Raw genomic sequence first — 27,820 nt, 5'->3', positions numbered from 1 at the left:
TACTCGTTACGGTAATAGCGTGTAAAAACCCAGATCAGACGAAAAGTGATCTTTTGCTTTCATTTATTGAGCCAGTTTCTCTGTCAATGATGAATGCATGAATGAATAAAAAAAAAGGTCTGATATGAAAGATAAATAAATAAATCAAAAGTTTAAAAAACGGTCTGATAACATGAAAATGTATTTGTTGAGTTATATTACATTCATATTGCCAATTTTGTAATTACACGTCAGATCCAGACATTTGTGGGTGTGACACTCTGGGGTGGTGTACTAATATTCGGAATTGAAACTGGTCTGTGGAAACTGAGTTTTCTTTTTAGAGCTATTCAAAATCACCAGGCAGAACAGGTAGAATATGAGTTTTTAGAGGGCTTTTATTATGTAATGCAATATCAGATCGTCTTGAAACTGGCTAAGGGACACCCTGAGGTACTGGACTTCTAATCTAAATTGAAATTAGTCTGTGGAAACAGGGAGTTTCCTTTTTAGAGCCATTAAAATTCACAGGCAGAACAGGTAGGTCATGATATTTTGGAGGGCTTTTATTATGTAATGCAACATCAGATCGTCCTGAAACTGGCTGAGGGACACCCTGGTGTAATGGACTGTCAATCTGAATTGAAATTAGTCTGTGGAAACAGGGAGTTTTCTTTTTAGAGCTATCCAAATCAAAGACAAAACTGGTCATATATGAGTTTTTGGAGGGCTTTTATTTTGTAATACAATATCAGACAGTCCTGAAACTGGCTGAGTGACACCCTGGGGTAATGGGCTGTCAATCTGAATTGAAACTGGTTTGTGAAAACAGGGAGTTTTCTTTTTAGAGCTATCTGAAATCAAAGACAAACTGGTCATATACGAGGACATCAGACAGTCCTGACATTGGGGGAATGACATACTGGTGTACTGTTTATCTAAAGTGAAACTTTTATGGAGAAACAAGGAATTTTCTTTTTAAAACTATGTGAATTTACAGATAAAAATAAATTTTTGCAAGTTTTTAAAAGGCTTTTATTTTGTTATTTCTCATCAGACAGCTGTTTTCATATTACTTGGCAATTCTACATGTAATTATAACTCAAATTAATTTTCATGGTATCAGACCGTTTTTAAAACTTTTTATTTATTTATCTTTCATATAAGACCTTTTTTTAATTGATTAATTCATTCATTCATCATTGACAGAGAAACTGGCTCAATAAATGAAAGCAAAAGATCACTTTTCGTCTGATCTGGGTTTTTACACGCTATTACCGTAACGAGTATTATATGCGCCCACCACAAAATAACGTGGCGGCTAGGATGACCGTGTTTTTCAAAGTGGAGGCTGGCCTACCGCAGTAGTCTGACTACATCAATCAAACTCAAATTAACTGTGATGTATGTAATTAAACATACTACCTTCATGTGATAAACTGCGGCAGGGTCAATATAAGGATAATGTACAGTCAGGCGACGCAAAGTGGAGGGAAGGCCTATTGTACCATGATGACCGATTGACTACACTATCCCGTTTATTTATACAACCATTTACCAAATAAATAAATGCAATGACATTACATTTTGATTTATTTAGTAATTATTATTATTGTTATACATATTATGTTGTTTACATTACCTTAAATCTTCCGCTAAAAATAGTCAATTTACGTACAATGTTATTTTATATATGTCTATCTGCCATTCAAACCATTTAGTGACTTGTTAGGAAACATATTTAGATACAATTTCAACCAGCTCTTAGCTTTTACTACTGTTCATTGTTGCTCCGAGTCCGACCAATGTTTTCTGCACAAACATTACTCGCGTTACTATAATGCGAAACCGCGGAGTAATTTTTGAGACGTGCAAGTAGCGCCGGTATGTTGCCAGAAATAAATGAACTTTTCCACGACATTCTAATTTATTGAGATGCACCTGTATAGATTAGTGAGTGAAGTATTTTTGAGGGCCGTGAAATAAATATTTGTTGTGTGTTTGGGTGTCATATATAAACTTAAAAAAATAAAATAAAATCTTGCTGTACTTGTGTAAAGATGACTGTAGAACTTTAAAGATAATCTCTTTTTGATCATCAATCAGTGAGAAAACTTACTTTTTACAAAAGTGTTTGCCACTTTATCTGCTCCATTGCTCAGTAACGTCAATCTTTGCTTGATCCACATTCCCAAAAACTCTCATTGCCAAACTTTAATCAAGTCTGTCAAATTAAATTAATGTGGTTATCCAACAGGTTCCTGTTTGTTCCAGTTTGGGCTCCAAAACTTTAGTCCAGGCTCATTCGCACTACTCTGCCAATGGTCTTGGTCATCAGCAAATGAAAGGGACCATTCTGAATAGGCAGACAAAAGACAGACATGAGGACATCATCATGATGTTAATCAGCACTCATTCATCTCCATTAACCACTAAGTTCAATGGCTGTAGGACAACTGAAAGTCTGTCTTCAGAAACTCAACTCTTAACAATCATAGGTCAAAGCCACACTATAGGGCACATGCTGTGAATGAGAAGGCAAAATGATTGAAATAGTATCTAAATGTCATGGTTAAATATAATCCTTCCGAATGTGTCTCACTAATGTATTGTAATGTTAATGCTAGAAATTATCCTTATGATGAAAACTCAAGTGTCCAGCTTCCCTCCCTAGTGTCATCCTATTTTAAGAATCACTTTTGCTTGGATGTTTTTGCAGTACATCACCAAACAAGCCAACTGCAGATTTAAAGGGGTCATATGATACGATTTAAATTTTTCCTTTCTCTTTGGAGTGTTACAAGCTCTTGGTGCATAAAGAAGATCTGTAAAGTTGCAAAGACTAAAGTCTCAAATCCAAAGAGATATTCTTTATAAAAGTTAAGAGTCAGCCACACCCCCTGTCCATCCCCCCCCGGCCCCCTCTGAACCCGCCGCGATCCCCCCCCCAGCCTCCACGCATGCCCCCCGGACCACCACGATCCATTCCTCTGCCGCCCCTCATTCCACCCCTGCCACGATCACCGCCTGAAAATACAATTAAAACAAATCACGCTTTTTTTCTGTTACACATCAACACAAATCTCGATCACAGACACTTTTAGAGATCATCAGCTGATGAGGGAAGATGGTCAATCTGCGTGTACCTGCAGGAGGGAAAGGAGGAGCTCCTAGGCCTTCAGGTTTTGGAGCTTTACATTGGTTACACTCCGTTCTCCAGGAGAAGTTCTGATTTCCACACCCACTGTATTTGAGATACGAGATGGATAGCCAGAAAAATAGACGTCAACACTTTTTTAATGCTTAGACAGCAGGCCTCACGTATTGCAAAAGATGCATCATAATTCGGTTGCTTCAAAACAGTTTGTTTCACTCACGCGTTGGGACATTCCCAGTCTCCAGCTCTCTTCTGCACATTGCCTCCTGGAGGCCCGTTCCAACCCATTCCACCTCGAGGGCCTCCACGAGGAGGGAAACCACCTCTCTCCCCTCCTCTTCCCATACCTGTTGGCATACAAAACAAAGCCACTGTTACAATACAGTTACACTTCCCACCTGAAGGACTCCTGCGGGCTTAAGGATTGATCATACCTCCACGGTCCATCCCAGGGCCACCTCTCATTGGCATTCCACCTCTCATACCCCCCATCATGGGCTTCCGGCGAGCCATAGAGACCTTTAACCTCCGGCCCTGGAACTCCTTACCTGAAGTATGAGCAACATGTTAATGTTTGAGAATATGTTTAAAAGAGAATAAATGTAAAGCAATATCCACAGCAGATGAAAATAATCGGAGAAACCAACCATCAAAGTGTTCAACAGCAGCTTTGGCAAAGGCAGGTTCCTCATAGGAGAGTGTGGCATCTCCCTTTGGTTTGCCAGTGTCTTTATCGGTGTAGATGTTTATGGCTGGTTGATTTAAACGCCGATTTATCTATGAGAAACAAAAATCGTCAAGATGGCTACGAAAAATGGAAACTGTCAAAGCAGCCACTACAACAGCTGAAATCTGATGATAAAAGGCATTGTTATTCAAAATTAATCTAGTTATGAAGCTCCTCACCCGAATCGCTCCACAGTGTTTGAAGAAGTCGGCCATCTCTGGTAGAGTGGCATTCTCAGTGAGGCCTGTGATGTAGATGGTGCTGTTCTCAGAGTCCTGTTCTCCTGGATGCCCTGGTGTTTGTGGGAGAGAATCAAATTTACCACTTTCATCCAAGATATATTTGTAATACATTTAACTACACTATGTTAACTTGCACTTTGGTTAAAAAATGTGGAGTTAGTCAAATATTTTGAAAGAAGCTTCCTGTGCTACTCAAAGATGCATTCATTTGATCCCAAAAAAAAGAGAAAAATTTGAAATATTTTTGGCAATATTTGAAGTTACAATTAAAAATACCAGTTTTCTATTTTAATATCTTTTAAAAATAACTTGTGATGGCAAAGCCAAACCTTCAGCAACAATTACTACAGTCTTCAGTGTTACATGATCCTTCAGAAATAATTTTAATATGCTGATTTGGTGCTCAAGAAACATTTATCAATGTCCAACAGTTGTTGCTGCTTAACATTTTTGTGGAAACTCTGCGTTCATTAATTTTTTCAAGATTATTTGAATGAGCATTCAAAAGAACAGCACTGTAACATGTCTTTACTGTCACTTTTGTACAAATTACACCATCTTTGTTTTAAAAGATTGAAAAGGCATCAAACTTTTTATCTGCAGTGAACATTAAAAGACAGGGGGATCATTTACAGCACATACCCTTGTCACGATCCATTCCACCCCTCATGCCTTCTGAGTTTTCCATGGATCAAAGCAGAGAAAGACAAAAACACTATTAGACAATGACATAACATGTTAAAAGCAAACCTGACCATCTGCCAAGACAAAAAAAAACTTGTGAGCAGTATTAAATACATTAAGATATGACCATTTTCAAAATAACCTTGACCACAATAGAGTCTCGGAATGAAATGGGAAAAGATGCAGAATAAAAAAAATAATAAAAAAGACGCTTCTGTCAAAGGACACGTCTCAACTTTTGAAGAAATCCAAATATAAACCATTAGGACACTCTTTTTTTTGGTCAAAAGTGGCACACCAAATGAAATCTTTTAAGGACACATAGGCGTGAATGGCCTCTACATTAACTCGAGTGGACTAGCCAATGGAATACGCTTTAGGAACTTACCACCAGGCTTATTGAAGCCCCCTCGGTCTCCAGCGATGCTAAACATGAAGATATGAAGGCGATATTCCTTTTAGTCTCCAACCATAGGACTTGAGTAGGAAATGAACACAATATCTCCCTCTAACCTTGCAAATGCCCCATGTGATAAATGTACAGTGTATTTTAGTAGCTAATTGGGCTGCTTCATGACTTCTATAACATGTTATATGGTACTTAACAGTTTGGTTGCACATAATGTAAAAAGACATCCACATAGGACCAGAAATAAATACATTTCCTTTTTGTAAACCTTTTTTAAAATGGGATGAATTGCCAAGTTAGCTTGGAGCCTCATGCTTTGGGCTGCAACCAGTATAAAATGTATGAGGCGGCAAATTGTAAATACAGCAATCCTGTTAGTTGGAAAAATCCCTTTAGCTATTTCAATCCCCCAAAAAAAACAAAAACCAATAAAACATCAGTATTGAACAAAAGTACACTCAATATATAGTACAAATGTTTACAAAGTGTGAGAAGTATACAAAAAGAAAATCACAAATATGCTGGTAAAAATTATCCAAACATTAGGCAGATAACAAAATCAAGAAAATTCCCCATGGTTCTTTGAGTTGTCGCCTTTCAAATGGAAAAAGGTACTTAAAGAATAAGTACTGCTGTTCTTACATCGATCTCTGATACCTGCAGCGTATAAATGTGACAAAGAATGTTAAAACAAGACCTTTGAAATGAGAAAACAGTTCACAAATATTCAAGTACATGAAAGTGTATAAAATTTAAATATCAGAAATGTTTAATAGCATGCTCACCATCCCTTGAAACAAGTTCAGTTGGACCAGAAATAACTGGATTTTCCTTTTTTGTTTGGAGTCAGTGAATACTTAGTTTTACAGGTTAACAAAAACCACCTCCTGAGAAGTGTTTGAAGAACTGTTTATGCATAAAAAAAATTCTTACCTCTGGTTACCAAAGTATTTCATTGTATGCGTGTCCATTAAACATTCCAGGATTTTGTTCAAGGTTACTCCAACCATTTTATATAAATTATCAATTTTTCCCCCAACGTTGAACCATCGCTTCTGCTAACATTCACCATTTTGAAACCAGATTACTTTCTGCATACTTTCAATTGACAAACCTCCATTCAACATTTTAAACCCAGTAAATAAGGACAAAACTTAAACACCCATGATCGTGTGCCACCATCTGCTGCGATAATTATACAGTAAACTACTCATTTGTCCAAGACTTGATGCGTGTTTGCTAATTTTTCCATATCCCCATTCAAACTCAACAGCAGTACAGATCCTCATACAGCTTTTGAAAAACCAAAATGTTGTTAATTTCGTAGGCAGCTTACTGCAACAAGAAATTGGTTTAATAAAAGACCTCAGCAAAAAAAACCCTCAAATCTTCGATACGCTGCCACACTTGAAATAACCGTGAGTAAAGAAAAGGCAAAGACCAGTAAGCTGTGAGCTTTGTGAGAACAAATAAATTAATTCCTCAGTCTTAGGATAAGCATTAAATGCCCCTCAAAATTGTAATCATAAAAATAAATGTTTGCAATATGTAAGACCAAAATAAAACATCCCTGCAACAATACCTTTGTGGTATCATAGAAACCTCTTCAAATCAAATAACGGTTGGATTAACTACACAAGATACTCCACTCTTCTTGGACACCTGTACATACAACCCTTCCTGTGATGAGTGATTCCGCTCAGTGAAATGAGCGAGCAGGAGAGCAATGAACAGTTAGTTACATTAAAGTCTGAACTTACCCCATGCCTCCGCGGCCCATACCCCCACGCCCACGAGGACCTCGATCATAACCATCTCTGCCGGAATCTCCTGGGTATCCACCCCGTTGCTGCGACCCTGGGTAGCCTCCGCTCACGCCACTCTGACTGTAACTGCCTACAGGAGAGATCACGCACTAAGCATATGGCCTTAACTTGATAAGAAACGGACTAGAAAATTAACAAAATCACTGTAAAATGGTGAAAAACTTACTATAAGGGCTTTGCTGGTTGTAATCGTTTTGTGATGCACTCTGCTGGCCGTACTGAGGTTGTCCGTAAGAACTGTTCCCCTGAGGGGGGTAGGCAGCAGGTGTGCCTTGCTGGTGCTGCTGAGGTGGCTGTCCCTGCCCATAGCTGCTCTGCTGCTGTTGCCCATAGCCTGGCTGCTGAGCCTGGTACCCACCCTGAGGCTGAGAATAAGCTCCAGGCTGGGAATAGGCACCTTGGTTGTAGGCCGGCTGGCCACTTGCACTATAGCTGCAATACAAATAAATTCAACTTTTGAAAGATGTGTGCACACTGTACATACCATTTAAAAGGACACGTTAAATTAATCAAAACAAAGTTAAGATTTACATAATTTAAATAAATGCTGTCCTTTTGAACTTTCTCTTCATGCAAAACTATTCCCACAAAAGATATGCACAACTGTTTTCAACCGATAATATTAAGAAATGTTACATATTAGAAATATCAGCATATTAGCATAAACAGCCTCTTTGATCTTACTCATTCACTACAGAAAGAAATAGGGGATTTGCATGGGAACTGTGTATTTCAAGTGAAGTTCAGCATGAAGAAAGAACAGCATATGGAAATACTGTGGGAGGCTCCATAACAGCATCCTGTTGATGTGATGCTCTAGGAGACGGTCCAGTTACCTCTGAGGAGCGGAGGCAGCAGGCTGCTGACTGTAGCCAGAATAGGCCGGCTGGGTGGCATATCCGGGCTGGGAGCCATAGGAGGCCTGGGTGGCAGGGGCCGCAGTGGAGCTGGTGTAGCTGCTGGCCCCGTAACTCTGCGCAGGCTGACTATAAGCTCCTGGCTGTGCTGTTCCATATGCAGCTGAGAGGGAGAATAATGATTTAACATTAGTTTTGAGAATCATCTTCTATGTGCACCTGAATAAACACAGCATGACCATGTGTACAAGAGAACTAAAATGGTGCAATTTAGAAAGCAGGAATTTCCAAGCCAAACAACTAAAAGGCGTGGGAAGTACCAAAGTCAAAAATGTCAACACACATTTGCAATTTCAGTGTTCTTGCAAGAAATCTACTTTTTCAGATCCTTTTAACAGTAATACACTAAGACACTTTGCATTGCTTGCAAATTTCCCCACAAAGCTTGTTGGTCTCTGCATTTCTAAAAAGAAAACAAACAAACAGAAAATCACACTTAAAGTATAGAAAATTGTGCTTTAAAGGAATTTTAAGAGAAAATTGAGAAATTAAAAAATCAATTACATCAACCAATGGATCCTCTGCACTGAATAGGTGCCATCAGAATGAGTGTTCAAACAGCTGATAAAAATCACAATCCACATGACACCAATCCATCAAATAATGTTCTTGTAAAGTGAAAAACTGCATGATTGTAAAAACCATCGAGATATTAACTTCAAACCATTGCTTCCAGCTAAAATACAGGTCCCTCTATTCATAATATGGCATGCTCCAATGAAAATAATAATAATCTTCTCTGAATCAGGAGAAATATGCACAGCTGAGGCACCATTTACAGCAAAAACAGTCCAAAATAGTTGTAAACAAATATGTTGGTGGTTTTTGATGCAAAAGGACAACAGGGGCTGGACTTTTTCCACTGGAGGAAGCATTATTATATGGATTACTCGTATTTCGGTCAGAAGCAGCAAACACCTTAACGATGGTTTTGTTTCTTATAAACATGCAGCTTTTCCCTTCACAAGACTTAAATTGATGGACTGGAGTCAAATGGATTACTTGTGGATCGTTTTCATCAGCTGTTTGAAATTGCATTCTGATGGCACCCATTCACTGCAGAGGATTAATTGTTGAGCAAGTTATGTAAAGTTAAATTTCTCAAAATCTGTTCCAATTAAGAAAAACTCTACATTTTGGAGGGCCTGAGGGCGAGTAAACTTTTTGGGTGAACTCTGGGACATTTCAAATCTGCGCAGTCATGATCCAGTCACTATGACTAACAGGCAAATATACTGGTGTAAATAGTGAAAACGGCGCTTTTCCACTGAGTGGTACGACTCGGCTCGGTTTACATTTCCACTGCAGTTTAGTACCGCTTTAAGTGAGTGGGATTATACACGTCACGGCCAAGAGCTGAGCGACCTCATGAAAAACGTTTTCATTCTGCATCGCCCCATCAAGCTCTCGCTGGATCCGCTCCTCAGCTATCAACGAGAGGAACGTCTGTACTTCCTCAACAGACCACGGAACAGCCAGTTTTTGATTGTTTAAAAAAAGGTGCACTCTGATTTAAATCTAGCGGGTCTGGTGTTCCGTGTCGCAAGTTCAATGATGCAGGTAGTGACGATTCTCTCCAGCCAATCAGTGATCAGCAGGGTTTACACATCACATTTTGGTAACGGTACGGCTCGCTTGGAACCTCAGCCGAGGTGGTACTGAAAAAAGTTCCAGGTACTGTACCTAGTGGAAAACAACTCAGCAGTGAGCCGTACCATGCAGTGGAAAAGCGCCATAAGCTTTGTCTACAGACCTGGTGCTGCTGCTGCAGCAGTTGTTGCTGCTGCTTGTCCATATGAGGATCCATACTGCTGCTGTGCATACGCTCCAGCAGAGGGCGCTGCCTGACTGTAGGTGGACTCAGGTGCAGCGGCGGGTTGAGCATATGAGCCATAATCTTGCTGAGAATAACCCTTTTATAAAAAGTTTTGCTGAATTAAATGCCACTGGAATCTCCTTGACACGTAAAACATCAGATACAACAACCAGGATTGCTCAATTCATAGTTTTTAGTCACATGACTGCCGTGAAGACCTGGAGGGCAAAACATCCATTGAACTGCAGCACAAGCCACAAACTATGTTTTCAATCCACTAATATTTAGATCACCTCTCAAAAGAATTAAAAAAAAAAAAGTTAACAATTTAAAGCACCAGCTGCAATATTTCAATTACTAAAAACAGTATAACAATATAAAACGTTTAATTTAAAAAAACACTTAAAAGTGCATTAAAACGATCAAAGTCAGTACACACCTCTCGGATGATGCATACTTTATATAGGCAAGCATATGAGCCTGGAAAACAAATGCAATGTGCTAAGTGTTTTATATATATTTTTTATTATAATGGTTTTCTATGGAAAACCCTTTAATGTGAAACTGTGCATTGCGTTTATATTCTGGGTCTATCTGCTTGCCTGTACAAAGTATGCATCATCAGTAAGTTGTATACTGAATTTGGCCTTTTAATATTGGTTTCATGCTACTTGACGCAAACCTTAAATTTTTTTTTTTTTTTAAACAAAGAAAACGCAGCTGTCAATGGACGAAAGCCTTGTTTTGCCCTCTAGGTGGGCATTCCTGTAAGGATGTGACGTTACATGAAAACTATAAATTATCATCAAACAAATACACAGCATGTGTGTGGGAATTTGTGTGTTTGAGGAGTTTAGGCTTACCTGTGCAGTCTGTCCATAGCCCTGAGTAGGTGGGGTGGTGTATGAGCCATACCTGTGTAAAAATGTGCATTTTATGTATGTTTTGTTATATATATATATTTTTAGATAATGAAAAGTATGCATTGTGTTAAGGTATACAGCATGTTAATGGAGGACTTACGACTGCTGTGCACCAGCCTGGTTGTAGCTGCTATAATCTACAGGGAAGTAAATGATTACAAAAGGTTAGATTTCCTGCAAACACAGTTAGAGCTGCATAACATCAGGGAAACATAGATGCATACTGACTGCACATCTAGCGTTTTATTATAGTCCAAAAACGATGGGAGAAACATGCATGACTTGATCAAACCCCTCAACACAGACAATGAAGTGCAGCCCCTGCTGAATTCCAGCTATTCGGTTGGAACAAAGCTTATATCAACAAGACAGGCCTAGTTGTTGAAAGTACTAAAGCATTCATAAGAAACAGGGGTCCGTGATATTGAACCACCACACTTAGAGATTTTAGTTAAGAGCGATAAATTTAAAGGGGCCATATGATGCGATTTCAATTTTGCCTTTCTCTTTGTAGTGTTACAAGCTCTTGGTGCATAAAGAAGATCTGTAAAGTTGCAAAGACTAAAGTCTCAAATCCAAAGAGATATTCTTTATAAAAGTTAAGAGTCAGCCACGCCTACCTAAAACGGCTCGTTCTAACACGCCCCCACATGTCTACGTCACGATGTGGGGAGATTTGCATAACGCCACCCAAATGTTCACGCAAAGAAAGGCGGCGTAACTTCTATTCTCGCTGTAGTATTGTTGCTGCCGCCATGTCGTGAAGGCGCTGTGTGGTTTGTTGTGAAAACTTTGTTTGGTCTTCCAAAAGAGGACGATATCTGCTTCGTCATGCCTAGAGCTGATCCATGCTGGTCGCCGAGGAAATACATCAACTTCGCTCTGTGGATCGCTTGATCGGCTTTCACCGTGGACGAAGCGGAGTCCAGCCCGGGGCCGTCACATGTGGTTGACGCAAGCCCACCGGCCGCTCCGTTCTCAAGCCCGCCACCGCTCACTCAAGCCGCCCTTCACTCTAGCCCGCCGTGTGTTTAGTTGTGAAAGCGAATCTACTTTGTTTGGTCTTCCAAAAGAGGACACGACTAGAAATCAGTGGTTAAGTTGTATTTACAACACTGTTCCAGAACAGTTCAACCCAAATATTCATTTGTGTGCAGCACATTTTATAGAGGACTGTTTCCTTATCCTGGAAGAGTAGATTGACTACAATGTCGGCTGTTCTGACTCACAGACCACCGCTCACTCAAGCCGCCCTTCACTCTAGCCCGCCGTGTGTTTAGTTGTGAAAGCGAATCTACTTTGTTTGGTCTTCCAAAAGAGGACACGACTAGAAATCAGTGGTTAAGTTGTATTTACAACACTGTTCCAGAACAGTTCAACCCAAATATTCATTTGTGTGCAGCACATTTTATGGAGGACTGTTTCCTTATCCTGGAAGAGTAGATTGACTACAATGTCGGCTGTTCTGACTCACAGACTGTAATTATGTCCCCACTAGATGCAACAAATGCCTCGTTTATAATGGGCTTTAATGTTTTTGTCTCGTCGCTCCGGCCGAACACGGCATCACAGTATGTTAAGGGACGTAACATTTCCGTCTCACGCTTGAGGTATTCGGCCAATCATAACGCACTGGATAGCTGGCCAATCACAGCACACCTCGCTTTTCAGAACGATGAGCTTTGTAAAAATCGACGCGTTTCAGAAAGGCGGGTCATAGAGGAGAAACAATAATGTACAGTATGTGGAAAATAGTTTTTTGAACTTTAAACCGCATAAACACATTTTATTACACCAAATACACAAAATAATGTTCTTTTTAGCAACATCATATGACCCCTTTAAGTAAACCATGCATTTAAACGTTAACGAATTCGCGATATTTTAAACTCTAAAACTGACGATGAAAAAACGTCAAAAACAAGACTTGCAAGAAACCAAATCTCAGGCGCAAGTTTATTTTGCAACACTAAACGCAAGAGCGCAATACCAACACTAAACATTGCGTTCGTCGAGGTGGCTGCGCTCTTTATCCCGCAGTTTTTAAACCACGCCTGCTAGCCACTGTTTACTTGCTGAAACGAGCTCTGGATTTAGGCGCTTAAAGAACACGAAAACGCATTACTGTAAATTATTTAGATGGTGTGTTGAATTTATGCTCTTAGTATACTATAAACTAAATTTAAAACCGGTTGGGCCGAGCAAACGATCCGTTAGCTTCAAACAACCACCTTGACCTAAAAACACAAATCTTAGGCCGCGTGCTCGAGGAATGTCGGTTATACAAAAACTCCCAAATTCTTAACATTATTTAACGATTACCTCAACTGTGACAATTTCTAGCATTTGCAAAGTACTAAAATCATACAAAATCTAAACGACATAAACGAGAAAAAAAACTCACTCGAGACTGACGCCATCTTTCCGTTGGAGAACGTTCGCGATGTGAACGACTGTGCATGCGCGACAAGTGCGCATGCGTGAAGTCAATATGGAACGTACCAATAAACCGAGTGTAGAGGGGGGCGGATGTAAATCTCTGTTTGTAATTATTAACATGTTATTTGCCTGATTATCTATACAATTGATTCGATCAATTACTAATCTCTATAAAACAGTTAGATATAGTTTAACAAATCCATAAATATGCGTATTAAAATTACGTTTTACTGAACATATTCGGATACTCCCCCAATGCGCTTGCCCGTAAAAGGAAGTTATTCGCTGTCAAAATAAAAGGGGTTTGCTAGTGACATTGGTTACTGGTGTAGCTTGGTCTTAGCCTACTTGTTTATTATTATTATTTTTTAAATTATTATAACAAATTGGATATTTGTGCACGTTGTAGTAAGTACTCTCATCGTTAGATGAAGTATCTGTTAAAACAGACCTCAATATGACAGCGTCGTAAACGAATGAAGTGAGACTGGAAACATGAATACATACATTATGATATTCCTGCCTATTTAGATATATACTTGTAATGATAGCAACTGTCGGGTGATGCGTTTTTCATTTTACAATGTTTGATCATCTCTTTTCGGCATGGCTGTGGCTTGGATCAAACCGTCCAGGTTATTGTAGTGGAACATTTTTAATACTCCTATTAATTTTGTCGACTTGGCTCTGTGGTATTCACGCCAGTCTAAGTTTAGGACCAGGCGGGGATTTTCCTGGATTTTATGGTAAGCAATGCACGAATGTACAGGACTATGATTCTAGATTCTAAACATTCAGTTCCTGATGTTCCTTGTGTATTGCAGATTTCATCTTCTACGCCTTCAGTAACGAGGAGTTAACCTCATTTCTCTACAACATCACTCTGCTGCTGTGGCTCGGGCCCTGTCAGGAGAGAAGATGGGGCACTTTTGTGTTCCTAGCCCTCTCCTTTATCTCTACTGTGCTCCTTCCTCCTATTTATGCCCTCTTTCTCTTTGTTACCGGGGATGAAGCCAGCAGGGTCAGTGGTTACTCAGCCACCCACCTTGTCCTGCTCACAGCTCAGTGTCGGCAGGTGAAGCAGAGGAGAGTCTTGCGCTGTGTCCCTGTCTGGTCCTTGCCTTGGCTCCTCTTGATCCTCGACCTCTTCCTGCTTCCCAGTGCTCCTGGCCTGCTGCACTTTTATGCCATTTGCCTGGGGCTCAACTGTATCCTTTCTCAACTTTTTCGACTTAAAGGCTCCCCGATGTCCAACACAATATTCAAAGACCCCACATATAGACTATTTTCGATATATTTCAAGTTTTCAAAATTTTTTTATTTTCAGAAATTGTGGTTAAAGTGATAGTCCACCCAAAAATAAAAACTCATCTTCACATACTCGCACTGATGTCATTCCAAACCTGTTTGCTAAATATTTTGAAGAATGTCGAACAGTTTTGGTTCCCAGTGACTTTCATTGCATTTTTTTGTCTATAGAATGAAAGTCAATGGGAACCGAAACTACTTGCCAACATTCCACAAAAGAAAGTCATACAGGTTTGGAAGTACATGAGGTGGAGTAAATGATGACAGATTTTTAATTCATTTAATATATATAGTATTTTATGTGATTTTTTTTGCGGCGTTAGAGTATGTAGAGTTAGATTATTGCTATATATACACTCTAAAAAATGCTGGGTTGTTTCAACCCAATGTTGGGTCAAATATGGACTAACCCAACTGTTGGATTAAAAAGCTAATTTAAAAATGTAACCAAAATTTAACCCAACAGTTGGGTTAGTCCATATTTGACCCAACATTGGGTTGAAACAACCCAGCATTTTTTAGAGTGTGTGTGTGTATATATATATATATATATGTATGTGTAAATTCTTAAATCACCCTGCAGCCCTCTTAAATGTTTGCCGAGGCCCCTGGTTGAGAACCACTGCGGTACACTTTGCGGTATAAAATGACCTTTTTATAAACTCATTAAAGTAATCCCCTTAATATATTATACAGACAATAATGAGTTTATTGAAATACTGGAGCAGATAGAGAAACTGGGTGCATGTGCCTGCTTGCCAAAATGGGCTTACATCCCTGTTACCTCTCATCCACACCTGCCTGTTTACCACAACACCTCAATAAGGTTACTGTGAACTTTATGCTACTAATTCCTTTTTTTTAATCGCATAATGTAACTAGAATGAATGAGCTTTATTATTGTTCTGTAATAGACCAGAGCCATCAACCAGTAGATCCCAGTTGGAAGATCATTCTGCATGGCAGCATTCTGTGTCTGAGTGGCATCAGGAGCCTTTGATGGCAACTGATTCACAGCTGTTAGAGGAGGAGATGCTGAGAGCAGGGATACTAGCATCACTCCACGACGCACCCGAAGGTGTTGCGGACAAAGTGGAAGTACCCAAGTCCTCAGTGTCCTCTATACGGTTAGTACATACTGTACATGAGTGTTTCTTCAACAGTGATCTCTTGAATGCTGTTCATCTATCTAAACTCCTGCACTTTCAGGTTGCAACAGCTAGAGAAGATGGGCTTCCCCACAGAGAAAGCTGTTGTGGCTCTGGCCGCTACAGGGCAGCTGGATGGAGCAATCTCTCTGCTTATTGATGATCAGATTGGGGAGGAGGCTGTGGTCATCTCAAAAGGAAAGAAGTCAGCGGCATAGCTCAGGGATACTGCTTCAAACTGAAGCTGTACTATAGGTTTGCTCTATTTCATTCCATTACTTAAGCAATAGTTCAACCAAAAATGAAAATTAGCTGAAAAGTCACTCACTCTCAGGGCATCCAAAATGAAGATTAGTTTGTTTCTTCATTGGAACAGATTTGGAGAAATTTAGTATTACATCCCTTGGGTGCCATCAGAATGAGAGTCCAAACAGCCGATAAAAACATCACATGACATCCATGTGTCTCCAGTCCAACAATTAACATCTTGCGAAGGGAAAGGTTGTGTGTTTGTAATAAACAAACCTATCATTAAGGCGTTTTAAGGTTAAACCATCACTTCTGGCCAAATTATGTGTCCGTAATCTATAAGGACTGTTTTCACTTGTAAACGCTGCCAGATCTGGGCATATTTCTCTCCTGATTCAGAAAAGACAACATCCATAGAAATACTATGGATAGAGGATTCATTTGAAATGAAGAGGTCTTGCTTTTTGCTTCACAAGACGTTAAATGATGGACTGGTAGATGTTTTAATAGCTGTTTGAGCTCTCATTTTGACGGCACCCATTCACTCCATTACTGAGCTAGTGACATAACGCTAAATTTCTCCAAACCTGTTCCGAAGAAGAAATTCAGCTATATCTTGGATAGCTTAAGGGTTTAAGCAAATTTAAATTTTTTGGTGAACTATTACTTTAAGCAAGGCATCGCTCTTCCTGGTGAACTGTTACTGTGTATTTACTACTTCATGACTTGCGGATGTGCATCAAAAAATTAATATATTTATATTATGGTGTTGGCAGCTTTTATGGTAAAAGTTGAAAGAATGGAAAAACGCTCTGAACAGCAACCAAACTGTCCCAGTGGATGAGACATGGGACGTTCCAAGAAACTTCTCCACGGACATGCTACATTGTAAAAAATGACCGTGAATTTAACGGTAAAAGACTGTAAAAATGCTACAGTAAAAACCTGTTAAATGGTTAACGGTAAATTCCCCTACTATATACGGTGAAAAACTGTATTGGACATTACATGTATTGGACATTAATTTTACGGTAGTATACCGTTTTTGGAAGTGAAAAAGACCGTATAATTTACAGTGAATAACCGTAAATTGACATTCCCAGAATTCCCTGCTTTACATTTCAAATTTGATGTTTTTTTTTGTTGAAATAACTATGTTTTGTCAGTTTTGTATATTAGGGTTGTATGTTACACCTAATGTTGTTAAATTAATGTTTATTGCATTATTATTCAGTTTCATGTGTTACTATGATGGTGTTTAGCGTTTGTGTGAATGACACTGTGCACCTTCTATACATGTTATTATTTAAAAACCGCTTGTGGTGGGCTTTGGTTCATCATGTGACTTTCTCATCACCACCTGCATTTGGTGGTTATCAGTGTATTACAAAGGTACAAAACATATTTGAGTACTTCAATAGGTTGGTATGTTAACATTATATCAGTTAATGAACTTATGATATTTAACTGTAAATTTAAGTTAGAAGCATAAAACCTAAAACGTTGCTACGATTACAAAGGTACAAAACATATTTGAGTACTTCAATAGGTTGGTATGTTAACATTATATCACTTAATGAACTTATGATATTTAACTGTAAATTTAAGTTAGAAGCATAAAACCTAAAACGTTGCTACGGTATTTTTTTACAGTAAAATTCCGGTAACCACAGCTGCCGTTTTTTTACCGTAAATTTTACGGATTTTTTTTTACAGTGTATCATTAAATCCACATTAGCAGCCTCTCAGGCCAGTAGAGTCATGTGCATATGTCAGTATTTTAGTCAAGGTTTCTTGGCTACAGAATCTTCATTAAAATATCACAAATTAAACATTCAGGTAGTATGAGTATTGATAAAACCATTGGTTGTCTTAAAAATAGAAACGCACAACAAAGTTTATTTCGTTTTAACATCAATTGGTAAGACTCTGCACACTGGCAAGACAAATTCACACGAGAGGCTAGAAATGGAAAAATACAGGCGACGTTACATAAATTGGTATACAGAGTAGAGAAAACATCAATTGCTAATAGTCATCTATAAATAATTAATACAACAATATTTATATAGGAAAACGAAGACATGGAAAGGAATTGAGGAAGGAAACCAGTCCTATGCATGTGCATGTAACTGTGATGGAAAGACATGCATGAAACACAAAAACAGAATTCAAGTTATAAGAGTAGTTTCCCGCTTCCCCTTGTGCTCCAGTTGGATTTTGTGTGGTCTCCTCTAGCTCACACAATTGCACATTTTTATTTTATTTATTTTAGGGTTACTTAATAATTGTGCTGAACTAGAGACAACAGATGAGAATCCTAAAATTGTATTCAGAACCACTTAAAATCATGCTCCAAAGGCATGTTTTAACAAAAGAAAGAAAAACCACTGAAACAATTTGTTTTTACCAATTCAAATCTAGTTACAGCTTTAGTCCGTTTGAAAAGGGAGAGGAAACCCAAGCCCAAAGCCTATTACCACAGAACTGTCTATTAAAGTTTATACATGTTTTCAGTTGTCCTTCCTCTTCCTCAAAAACAAGGTGATTCTCTATCTACATAGTGCATTTAATCCAAGGAACGGAATATGAAATCAGTTTTTCTCATTGGGGAAAGTGTGGAGTTTGGCTGAATAGCAGAATTGTTATGTGCATTTTGTCATACAGTACATTTGCTGAAGTTACTATGAGCTCCTAACAGCAGCTGGAAAGACTAATAATATGGTTTGATGCTCTCCTAAAAAACGTTCTTCATCTCCATCACATTTTGTACCCTTCTTTGCCCACAATTTTGTTAAACAATTACACAAGCACCAATACTGTTTCTCTGTATCGTATTTTAAAACATGTTTCCTTTTTCATGTGAAACGACGAATTGACTAATTGGTTTTGAGACTAATTCTGTTCATTTGGTTATGTCATAAGAGTGACACAACATGATGGCAAACCACAATAATTTGCCAGAGGAGAGGTGCTAGGAACCTGTGAGTCCCATTAGAGGTGGTTAATTTATACAGCACCATTTGGTCTTCCCTGAGGTGTCTCCCCCTTCTTGACTAACTGGAATATTCTAAAGCGGTTGGATCTGTAGAATATGTGTGTGTGTGTGTCTCAGGAGACTTGTGTAGTTGTTGCCAGTTCAGCTGATTTATTGAGGATGAAATTGAGATGGAAACGATGGCTTTGCTCTTTGGAATATGCAGACTACTTCCCTCGAACCTTGGTCTCAGCAGTGATTAAGGGAGAATTGACTCGGAAAGATGACATTCTTGCTCTCTTAATCCGGTAGACATCTGGAGACGGTGTGCCAAAGAGGCCGTCTCCTGACCCTAGATCTGGTTCTGTTGAAGGAAGAGAGAGTTAAGGCTGCTAAGTGCTAATCTCTTACTCTAAATACTTTGTAAGTGGCTAGTCCATTCATTCTAAGAGAAGTGGCAGATGGAGATATTATGGAGATCATGTTATACCATATTGAGATGAAGAAGGGTGGTAACAGGGCCCCAGACTGACTAAAATTGTTGCAAAAAATAAATAAAAAATTTAGCAACTATTAGCGATAGTCATGAAAACATCTGCATTAAAAGTTGCATAAAGAGTTACGTTGATGTGCGGATGGATGCCCAAAACTTTAATAAATTGCTCTTATGAACCGATTCTTTTTTTTTTTTTTATATTTCAGATTTGGAGTATGTCAGAGACTTAAATCAGTCTATTTAATGACTGGTTGTTCATATGCAAATAATTAGAGATCATTGTAGTTTAGATAAAGTCTCAAAACAGAGATTTGCTGTATAAATTAATAAATTATATTCTAAAAAAATATTTATTTTATATATTTTTAAAAGTATTACTGATTATTGTTTAGCACAGTAAGGTCCATCTGTAATCGACTGTAACGAAAACCTTGATAAAAACTAAATACTTCTTATTGTTAATATAAATTAATAAATTATACTCTATTATTATACAATTTATTATTATTTTTTTCAATATTAGGTCCATTTAAAAGTTTTAATCAACTGTATGGTAAACTCTGTATGGGAATGTAAGACAATCAACATAATATTTTATTTTTCCCCGAACAGGAATAAACATTCTTACAAAATGCATGAATATATGGCACAAATACAATCATGATCACTAGAACACCCTGGTTTATACAATGTCTGAGCAAGTGTCTTTATCAAGCGATTCCGAAATTTCACAAATAAGAATTCATTTGGCTCCTAAGTGCTGTCTTTTAGTAGCTAATTTCAACCTAGTGATTTCTGAGTCTGGAGCCCTGCGATGGCTGTGTTTTGGTGGGTAATGCTGGGTCTCCAATCACAGGAAGAAGTGCCTAAAATATTTACTCGTAATTCAAGGGATGTTGTTTCAAACTTCAGAAGGGGTGATTCATGAATTACTGGGGTGATTTCCTGCGGTTCCCATCATCACACTGCATGCTTCAGGGAGGCACTGAAACCGGATTGTTGCAGCAGCTTTATCTCCATAGTAAATGTAGCCTACTGTAAGTCACTATGGATGGGAAAGCATCTACTAAATACCTAGTGGTTGCATATCAACTTTATGAGAGGTAGTAACTGGGAAACACTGCCGGAGTCTGGCCCTGGATGGAGTCTTTTTTTGGATTCATATAATCCTTCCTGTGTGCTGATCTTCTAACTGGCCAAGAGATGGCAGTAGATTGACTCGCTAGAGGAGGGGAGGCGGGCATTACCTGGCCAGATGATCGCCTCCAGCAGCTGCACCCTGCGAGCCAGCAGCTCTAAGTCAGCCTGCAAGTCTTGGAAGTTCTTCAAATTAAAGTCCTATCAAAGATCAAGAGTTTTTGACAAGCATGGTGGGGGGTTGGGCTTGTGGATGGCAGGTTGAGTACTTGGCCCCTGTCCTCCACCACACTTTGCTCTTCACTGGCTTTCCAAAGATGTTGTGGGGTAAAAGATGCACTGAAATCTCTGACCCCTGATCCTAAGTCCTTTAAAATGGACCTAAATCTACTTCTGGCCTCCTACTCACCATGGATACCGATCATAGTCTCGAGGATTAAAACCCTCTCGGCTAAGATCTTCAGGGCCTCGCGGATTTGGTGTATCCCATCCCCCTGTGGAGATAGATACAGCCGTCAAGGTATTGGGCACAAGCCAAACAAAAGCGCTCGCCAAGATGCATAGTCATTCTGTTAATCAATTACATTAATCTCAATCCATTACCGTAGTTAGCAGGTTAAGTTCTCAACTCCATTCACTACAGAACTCCAGTTAACTACACATCAGATGTAGCTCTGCCTGTCTTTTCTCATTCTTTTCTAATGTGGCCATGCTGTAAGTCTTGACTAAAGAGCATGCATTTTTTCTGAGTCCAGGCCAAAGGCTCCTTAGAGCAAATCAAGACCAAATGTTCAATCATTTTAGATTTAAACATGCATTTAACATTCCCAGTACACTCAGACTATGTTACTGAAAGACAAAGAGGCAGAGGTGTAAAGTACTGGAGTAAATGTAATTAGTTACTGTGCTTGAGTATCTTTTCGGGTACTTTGTAGTTGTACTGAGTATCAAAGATATTAGCAACTTTTACTCTTTACTTCACTACATTTTTGAACGAGTATCTGTACTCTTTACTCCACTACATTTGAAATGAGTGTTGCAGTTACACATTACATTTTGCATGGACCTAGCTTTTTCTGCAGCAGTTTATTTCTGCTACAAAAGACGTGATATTGCCTATTACAGGTCACTGAAAGTACTGCATCTTCTGCGTTTTGCCCTTACTCACCCAAACTTGTCAACAAGGCTACTTTATGTGAATGCGAGTTCCTTAGCAAGTATTTGTGAATCAGAGGTGTTTTATATATGAGATGAGGACATGACTGCAGCCGGCAATGAGGCCCAAACCAGCACATCCACTGCAAGAAGGCTTCGGCTTTTTAATTTTACTTAACATTATTTTATTTATCCATTATACTGAAGAGACCTTTTTTTGTGCAATTTTGAGGTGTTCAGTTTTATTTTGGTTTTAGAAAATAAATGTGATTGCTCTCCTCACAAATCAACTCTTTCTTGTTTTTGTTTCATGCTCTCTGTGCCTTGCCCTGGACTTTTATGTCACTTCCTGTCTCCCGTGGTGTTTGTAGTCCGTTTGTTCATTGGTTCCCCTTGATTAGTCTCCCCAGGTGTGTCTTATCTTGTTCAGCTTGTTAGCCCCATGTGTATATATAGCCCTAGTTGTTCTTTAGTTCCTTGTGAGTTGTTGATTGTAATGGTTGTCTGTTTGCCAGTCATTCTGTTCTTTGTTCCCTTTGGTTTTTGGCTTATTGTTTGTTCTAGTTTTTCCATTAAATACCAGCACATATATCCTTGCCTCTGCCTGTTTTCTGCAGCTTCTCCACAACGTTAGTTTTTGACTGGCGTGTCTCTTTGACTAGTGCATCTTTGAGCCTATATTTAGTATAAGTAAAATACTGAAGTACTGTTAAAATCAGATACTCTAAGACTTTTACTCAAGTTGTTTTGGAATTGGTGACTTGTAACGTGTAGTGGAGTAATTTTCACTGTAAGGTATCTGTACTTTTACTCAAGTATGGTTTTTAGGTACTCTTTACACCTCTGCCAAGAGGTGAGCAGCTTCCTTTAAACTAAAGAGATGTTAGAGTCATCAGGACAATACTTATACTTAGTTGACAATGTACACATTTCTTTAGTCTTTAGTCTGCTCATCTCAAGGTAAAAGATGCTCTTACACCAAAGCCACCATAATTAGCTCAAATTGAAGACATGTCTATCAAATACTGGTGTCCAATCAGAGCCAGGTAATCATATTCAGTTATATCCATTTATATCATATTCATATGATACATATTAAATGCCTGATGAATTCTGACCATCCCTGTTGAAACCCCCCCCCCAGCATATGCTGGGTATGTTTTGAAGCATGGCAGCTGGTTTAAGCTTGTCCTGAGCTGGTTTAAGCTTGTCCTTAATTGGTCATGAGCTGGTTTAAGCTGGTCATGTGCTGGTCCTAAACTGGTTCTAAGCAACTAGCTCCTGCTCAGTACCAGTTAAGGACCATCTTAAACCAGCTGCCATGCTTCAAAACATTCCTAACCAGCATATGCTGTTTGTATTTTTTCAACAGGGATTATAAATTCATGGAATTTTAGTTGGGTATCAATAAAGATTTCCCGGTTCAGTTCAAATCTGATTCTCAAACTCTTGGTTTGATATTTCACTCAATCTGCATTCAAGAAATTCTCTCTCATGATTCAAACTAGTAACATGCCTTTTTGAACTATTATTGAAAAGAACCGGCTCAAATGAGTCATTCCTTTCAGCAACAGGGATAAACTGATCACCTGCACGTTTTTGATTAATTATAAAGAACCGGCTCATAGGAGTCATTTGTCTGTAAATCAGACTACACTGATCGAGTTGTATGTTTGCGATTCATTAAAAATAATTGGTTTGTGAGATAAAAGTAATTTGTTCTTTAATCATACTTAAGTGGTAAAATACTCTGACTGCTTTTGTCATGGTGCTGAGTATTGTTGAAAAGCAGTGCAGGAAAGACTGACAGACAACCTTCCATCTTAATTACATTACTGAAATATTAATAGGGAAATCTATATTTTTACCCAGCCCTACAAAGAATCAGTATATGTGGACATCAAAAACAAATCTAACGGAAAACCTTTGTGCCCTTTTACAAAACAATCTGCTGAAATACTTGCTTATGTGGCTTTGGTAGGCATTTCTTGAACAGTGTAAAGAAACTAGTCACATAACATTCTACACAACAGTCCCAAGCTCAAGCACACGTTAGAAAAACGGTATTATTGATGAACTCAGGAAAGAGTTATGTATGTAAGGCTTATGTAAAAGTTAGTGCCTGTGAGAGCATGAGGTAGTTCATCTAGCCAAATAAAACAGCAAACAATATATAATATAATTTCTTCCAAAAAAAATACCATATTCATTAAGGGATGCAAGTATGGCTATGGTCCAGAATCTTTCTCCACGGTATTATATGAGCGCTTGGCCTCACGTTGATAAATGTGAAGAGATTAATCTTCAAATAATTGTATGGTCTTTATACATGTTATATATACATATCTAAGGAGTCTACATACAGCAGAGAAGCTACACCTATAGGATTTAATGAAATTATCTGTCTTATGATTAATAACACAAATCTTCTGGGTTCGGCAGGCCATGCAGAAAACCATACATCAATTTGCTATGAACTAAAAAGCTTTTCAAGCCTTTCACAATAGGTCGAGTATGATAACGTAATGCAATTAAACAGAACATTTGCTTGACTAGTAATCGCTCAGCGCTACGGAACTCAAAATTGAAAGGTTAGATGTAAGTTGAGGAGGCAAAAGGAAGATCACAAGCACCACAATGAGATGGGATCATGCAGCAATGCACTGTGGGACACTGAGGGATAGCTGTATCCATCCACACGTCCATCCACACACCAAATCCCTGCAAATGCTAAAATGCAGCATATACACAACACACACCGCACAGCGTCTTGCAAAGATGTTTGTTCTTATTTCTGCCCCCCTGCGGTTTTGACCCAGCGGTTTGGTTGCTGGACTACCCAGATTAATCAATTTACAATGGTGTACACACAAAGGTTATATCAATAGTACAACATTTCTTCTTTGCCGTAACAGCATGACAAAGCAAAGATTTAACTTCTCTATGTGTTGGGTATATGCCAGAGTTGGTAGCTAAGAGACTGGTGGCTGTGAAAGGCAGCCATGGAGACAGTAACGAAAAGGAATCAGCTTTCGAGGACAGGGGAAACACTCAGAGACAGCCCCAACCACCAACCAATCAAAATCAACAACATCACTGCACACTCTGAATAGATTATGCCCTTGTATGCTAACATGAGACTAGTTCAGAACCGCCCTTTAGACAGTGAGAAGCCAAAAACCAGTCTCAGATCAGCCATAAAGGGCAACCTCTTGTTCAAAAACATATGGAAAAAATACCAGTGCACACAAAACCAAGACATATAATGTGCTAACAGTGAGTACTGTAAGTAAGCAATGAACAGCGTTTGTGGAGCAAATCCTTTCAGTGGAGTTTTCATTCGTTCTTTAATTTGGCTTATATTTTTCACAAATTGAAAATATGAAAATCACTCTGCACCCATTTATCAAGATGAAAACGCCACTGATGGATTTAACGTGATTGTTGATGTTAAAACACAGATGGTTGGCAGGATGAGCAATGAAAACCTAAAACCAAGAACAACAAAAACATCATGGCAAATGTCAAAATCTCTTACGTTCAATTCGCTCTAGAACAACGATAAGCAGGTATAAGGAAAGAGATTGTTGCTGCATTAAAATCAATGGATTTAAACATTTTCCCTGCACTCGTGTGCTCAGGGTCTGATCATTTCTCTCCCACGCTCTCTCGTGCAAAGGGAGTGAGTGTGCAACTAACAGGACTCCTGCTGGGCTTGTCTTACCGGAAGACCTTTCTCCCCTGGCTCTCCTTTAGGTCCTAGTGCTCCCTAGGAAGAAAAAGTGTCAGTAATGATCTATTTCTTATACAAAGTTACTGTACGGTTTCAGGAGACTTACAGGCTCTCCTTTGAACCCTCTCTCTCCTGGATATCCAAGAGGTCCCTGTGGAGGTAAATTAAGGGTGAGAACTGCACAGTGTTGCACTCTGGGTAGGTTTATGCTTGTGCACTCACTCTTTCGCCTCGTTCGCCTTTTGGCCCCACAGGACCTTGCAAACCAGGAGCTCCTGGCTTTCCCTGAATGCACGCAAAAAAGGTGATGTGATTAGTACACACACACATATTCACACGCTCACATAAGTAATAGTCTTTAATTTACAGTTTGTCCCATAGGGCCTGGTGGTCCACTGGGTCCTATTGGTCCTGGAGAACCTGCAAAAGACACATCTGAATAAACCCTTCATGATCTGATGTTATGGCATTGCACCGACTGTTTCATGATGCAGCTCGAAACAACATATGGAAAACATTATGATGTCTAGCGTGATACTCAAATGATAGAATAATGATTAAAACTGTCCATTTGGATCAAATCAAACTGTTTCAGGCTTACTTTCATTTGTTAACCTGCTGAAACAATTTCCTACAGTTCAAATATCACATTTGCGTTTAAATATACCTTATGGATGCTGCTATGGGAAACCATCTTTTAACATAAAACAGCTGATAATTAAAAGTAACTCAATAAAGAAGTTATGGATATATAATGGTCTGAAATTATGCAGGAACTTCGAGGTGAAATGTATCAACCAGCAAGCATTATTTAACAATTAAAGGCTTTGTCTTTGAATTAATTATCAATTTTATCATAGACATTTCAGACAAAACAAAAGTCTGACGTTGAGCTGCAAAAGCTGAAATTTAGTGACATATCGGAGAATGGCTCATTGTTTTAATACCTGCTGAGATGCCATGCAAATAGTGGTATTCATGTTAAAGATGGTTGCTTGTGCTAAAGCTTTTTAAATGCTTTTCTGCATTAAAGAGATGGTAGTTCTAAAGAGAAAAATCACTTCAAAGAAGAAAAAGGAGACTGGGTTTGTGTCCAGAGCCAGAATAAAACATTAAAATCTCATCACACACAAATATTTTATATATATCATATTTTATCTAGAGTAAAATTCATTGTAATAATCGCACTGCAAAGTAATTGAAGACAGGCCACAAATAATGAGGTAACTGAGTTTTTTGCTGTGTGATCAGTATTCAATATCCAATTTGCAGTGTGCGGAAAAGTAGCACAAGAACTAATGGCTGAAATTTTAATTCACGTTGAGACATTAACAGGGGAAAAAAACTGCACAATGAAATTAAGGCAGATTCACTAAGGTTCTGTACATACTATGCCGATTTAATATAAATTCAACTGAATTTTTAGTAAATATTTGTATCAATAAAATTACTTAAATGTCTTAAATTACCTTCATATAATCACATATAACATTCAGTGAGTATGTGGCATAAATTCATCAGATTTTTATTCTTTGTTTTCAAATCAATTTGAATTTAGTAATTATCCATGGTATAAATGTCCAATAGTGAAAAATACTGTAAAAAGCTAGCAAATAAACAAAAACAAACAAGAAGAAAATAATTCTGATTCACTGACCGGTGGGTCCAGGTGGACCTGGTGGTCCATTTGAAGGGGTCACTCGGAGGTCGGGGAAGTTGTTATGAAGCAGACTGTCTTTTTTCAGGCCTGTAACGAAAAATAAAAATTGATGTCCAGGATCTTAAGCAAAGTGTCATTATGGCTACTTGCCTGTAGACGGTTCTGTTTAGACAAGAATAAACAGTGAATCATTTGTAGCAGGTTGTAAAATATTAGCACACCATAAATTATAACAGTGGTTGTGGCATTTTGATGTGCTGGCTTTTTATTTTCTGTCACGAAAAGTGAATTAAATCACAAAAATGACATAAAAATACAAGCCAGCGGTTTTCTTTTGTATCACAGCCTAATGGTTTTCCTTGTCCCTTTCTCTTGTGTGGTCTGTAATTTTCCCCTTTGTTACCCTGAAATCCTGAAAATCAAAGCATATTATTTGATACATTTATAAAATCAACCAATAAAAACATAGTATAGAAACATGCCAAAAATGTTTGTCTCTTTTTTACTGCTGAATTCCTATTTGTTTATATATTTTACTGGCACCTTATGTTTGTAATAATACATTTCTCTTATTTTTTGTCACTGCTTTTGTCGTGTGCATTGGTGCTTTGGAAATACTGTATGTACTGTATCACAATCATGCCAATAAAGTACTCTGAAATGTACTGTTGCTACTCTACTCACAGTAGACATAATATATGTCTACTGTCTGGTCTCCTCTGATTGGTTTTGTAACCGCTGGCAATGTTCTCACAGAGGAAAGGCTTTGAAATTACAATGGCAGATTCCCATCTCCCTCTCTGTCTGTCCGTCTGTCTCCTCCCAGCAGGTGAGTTTG

At 38.5% G+C, this 27,820-nt stretch overlaps 3 protein-coding genes across 6 annotated transcripts in view; 1 reads left to right on the top strand and 2 right to left on the bottom strand.

Moving 5' to 3' along the window:
• Positions 1–2,866: 2,866 nt before the first annotated feature.
• Positions 2,867–13,148, bottom strand: LOC107599962 (RNA-binding protein EWS-like). Its single transcript, XM_016291716.1, has 15 exons — positions 13,085–13,148; positions 10,781–10,817; positions 10,621–10,672; positions 9,695–9,854; positions 7,861–8,044; positions 7,191–7,456; positions 6,959–7,094; positions 5,178–5,215; positions 4,748–4,780; positions 4,043–4,155; positions 3,784–3,913; positions 3,571–3,684; positions 3,357–3,483; positions 3,126–3,223; positions 2,867–3,006 (listed from the first exon to the last, which is right to left on the bottom strand). Exons 1-15 carry the CDS (start codon positions 13,098–13,100, stop codon positions 2,867–2,869), a joined length of 1,644 nt encoding a protein of 547 aa, XP_016147202.1. The 5' UTR covers positions 13,101–13,148.
• A 288-nt stretch (positions 13,149–13,436) lies between these two features.
• Positions 13,437–16,706, top strand: LOC107599928 (rhomboid domain-containing protein 3-like). Of its 2 annotated transcripts, XM_016291664.1 has the most exons (6): positions 13,437–13,865; positions 13,944–14,327; positions 15,124–15,253; positions 15,342–15,554; positions 15,637–15,830; positions 16,601–16,706. In XM_016291664.1, the coding sequence occupies exons 1-5, from the start codon at positions 13,703–13,705 to the stop codon at positions 15,791–15,793; spliced, it is 1,047 nt and encodes a 348-aa protein (XP_016147150.1). In that variant the 5' UTR covers positions 13,437–13,702; the 3' UTR covers positions 15,794–15,830; positions 16,601–16,706. The 2 variants fall into 2 exon arrangements, with proteins under 2 accessions (XP_016147150.1, XP_016147149.1); XM_016291663.1 differs by lacking the exon at positions 16,601–16,706 and having other exon boundaries at positions 15,637–15,973.
• Positions 16,707–17,543: 837 nt separating this feature from the next.
• LOC107599927 (EMI domain-containing protein 1-like) overlaps positions 17,544–27,820 on the bottom strand; it is a 79,081-nt gene continuing 68,804 nt past the window's right edge. The window contains exons 10-17 of one of the 3 annotated variants that reach the window (XM_016291659.1): positions 26,980–27,069; positions 25,690–25,742; positions 25,545–25,607; positions 25,429–25,473; positions 25,314–25,358; positions 25,128–25,139; positions 20,844–20,928; positions 17,544–19,165 (exon numbers count right to left, since the gene is read on the bottom strand). In XM_016291659.1, coding sequence (XP_016147145.1) covers positions 19,029–19,165; positions 20,844–20,928; positions 25,128–25,139; positions 25,314–25,358; positions 25,429–25,473; positions 25,545–25,607; positions 25,690–25,742; positions 26,980–27,069 — 530 coding nt within the window. In that variant the 3' untranslated portion in view covers positions 17,544–19,028. Of the gene's footprint in view, positions 19,166–20,843; positions 20,929–22,918; positions 25,078–25,127; positions 25,140–25,313; positions 25,359–25,428; positions 25,474–25,544; positions 25,608–25,689; positions 25,743–26,979; positions 27,070–27,820 lie in introns of those variants that run through there. The other 2 variants (XM_016291660.1, XM_016291661.1) reach the window with 2 other exon arrangements.

Source organism: Sinocyclocheilus grahami, unplaced genomic scaffold, assembly GCF_001515645.1.
Source record: "Sinocyclocheilus grahami isolate Dianchi unplaced genomic scaffold, SAMN03320097.WGS_v1.1 scaffold275.1, whole genome shotgun sequence".
Taxonomy (NCBI): Eukaryota; Metazoa; Chordata; class Actinopteri; order Cypriniformes; family Cyprinidae; genus Sinocyclocheilus; species Sinocyclocheilus grahami.
This window is presented reverse-complemented; position numbering and strand designations above follow the sequence as displayed.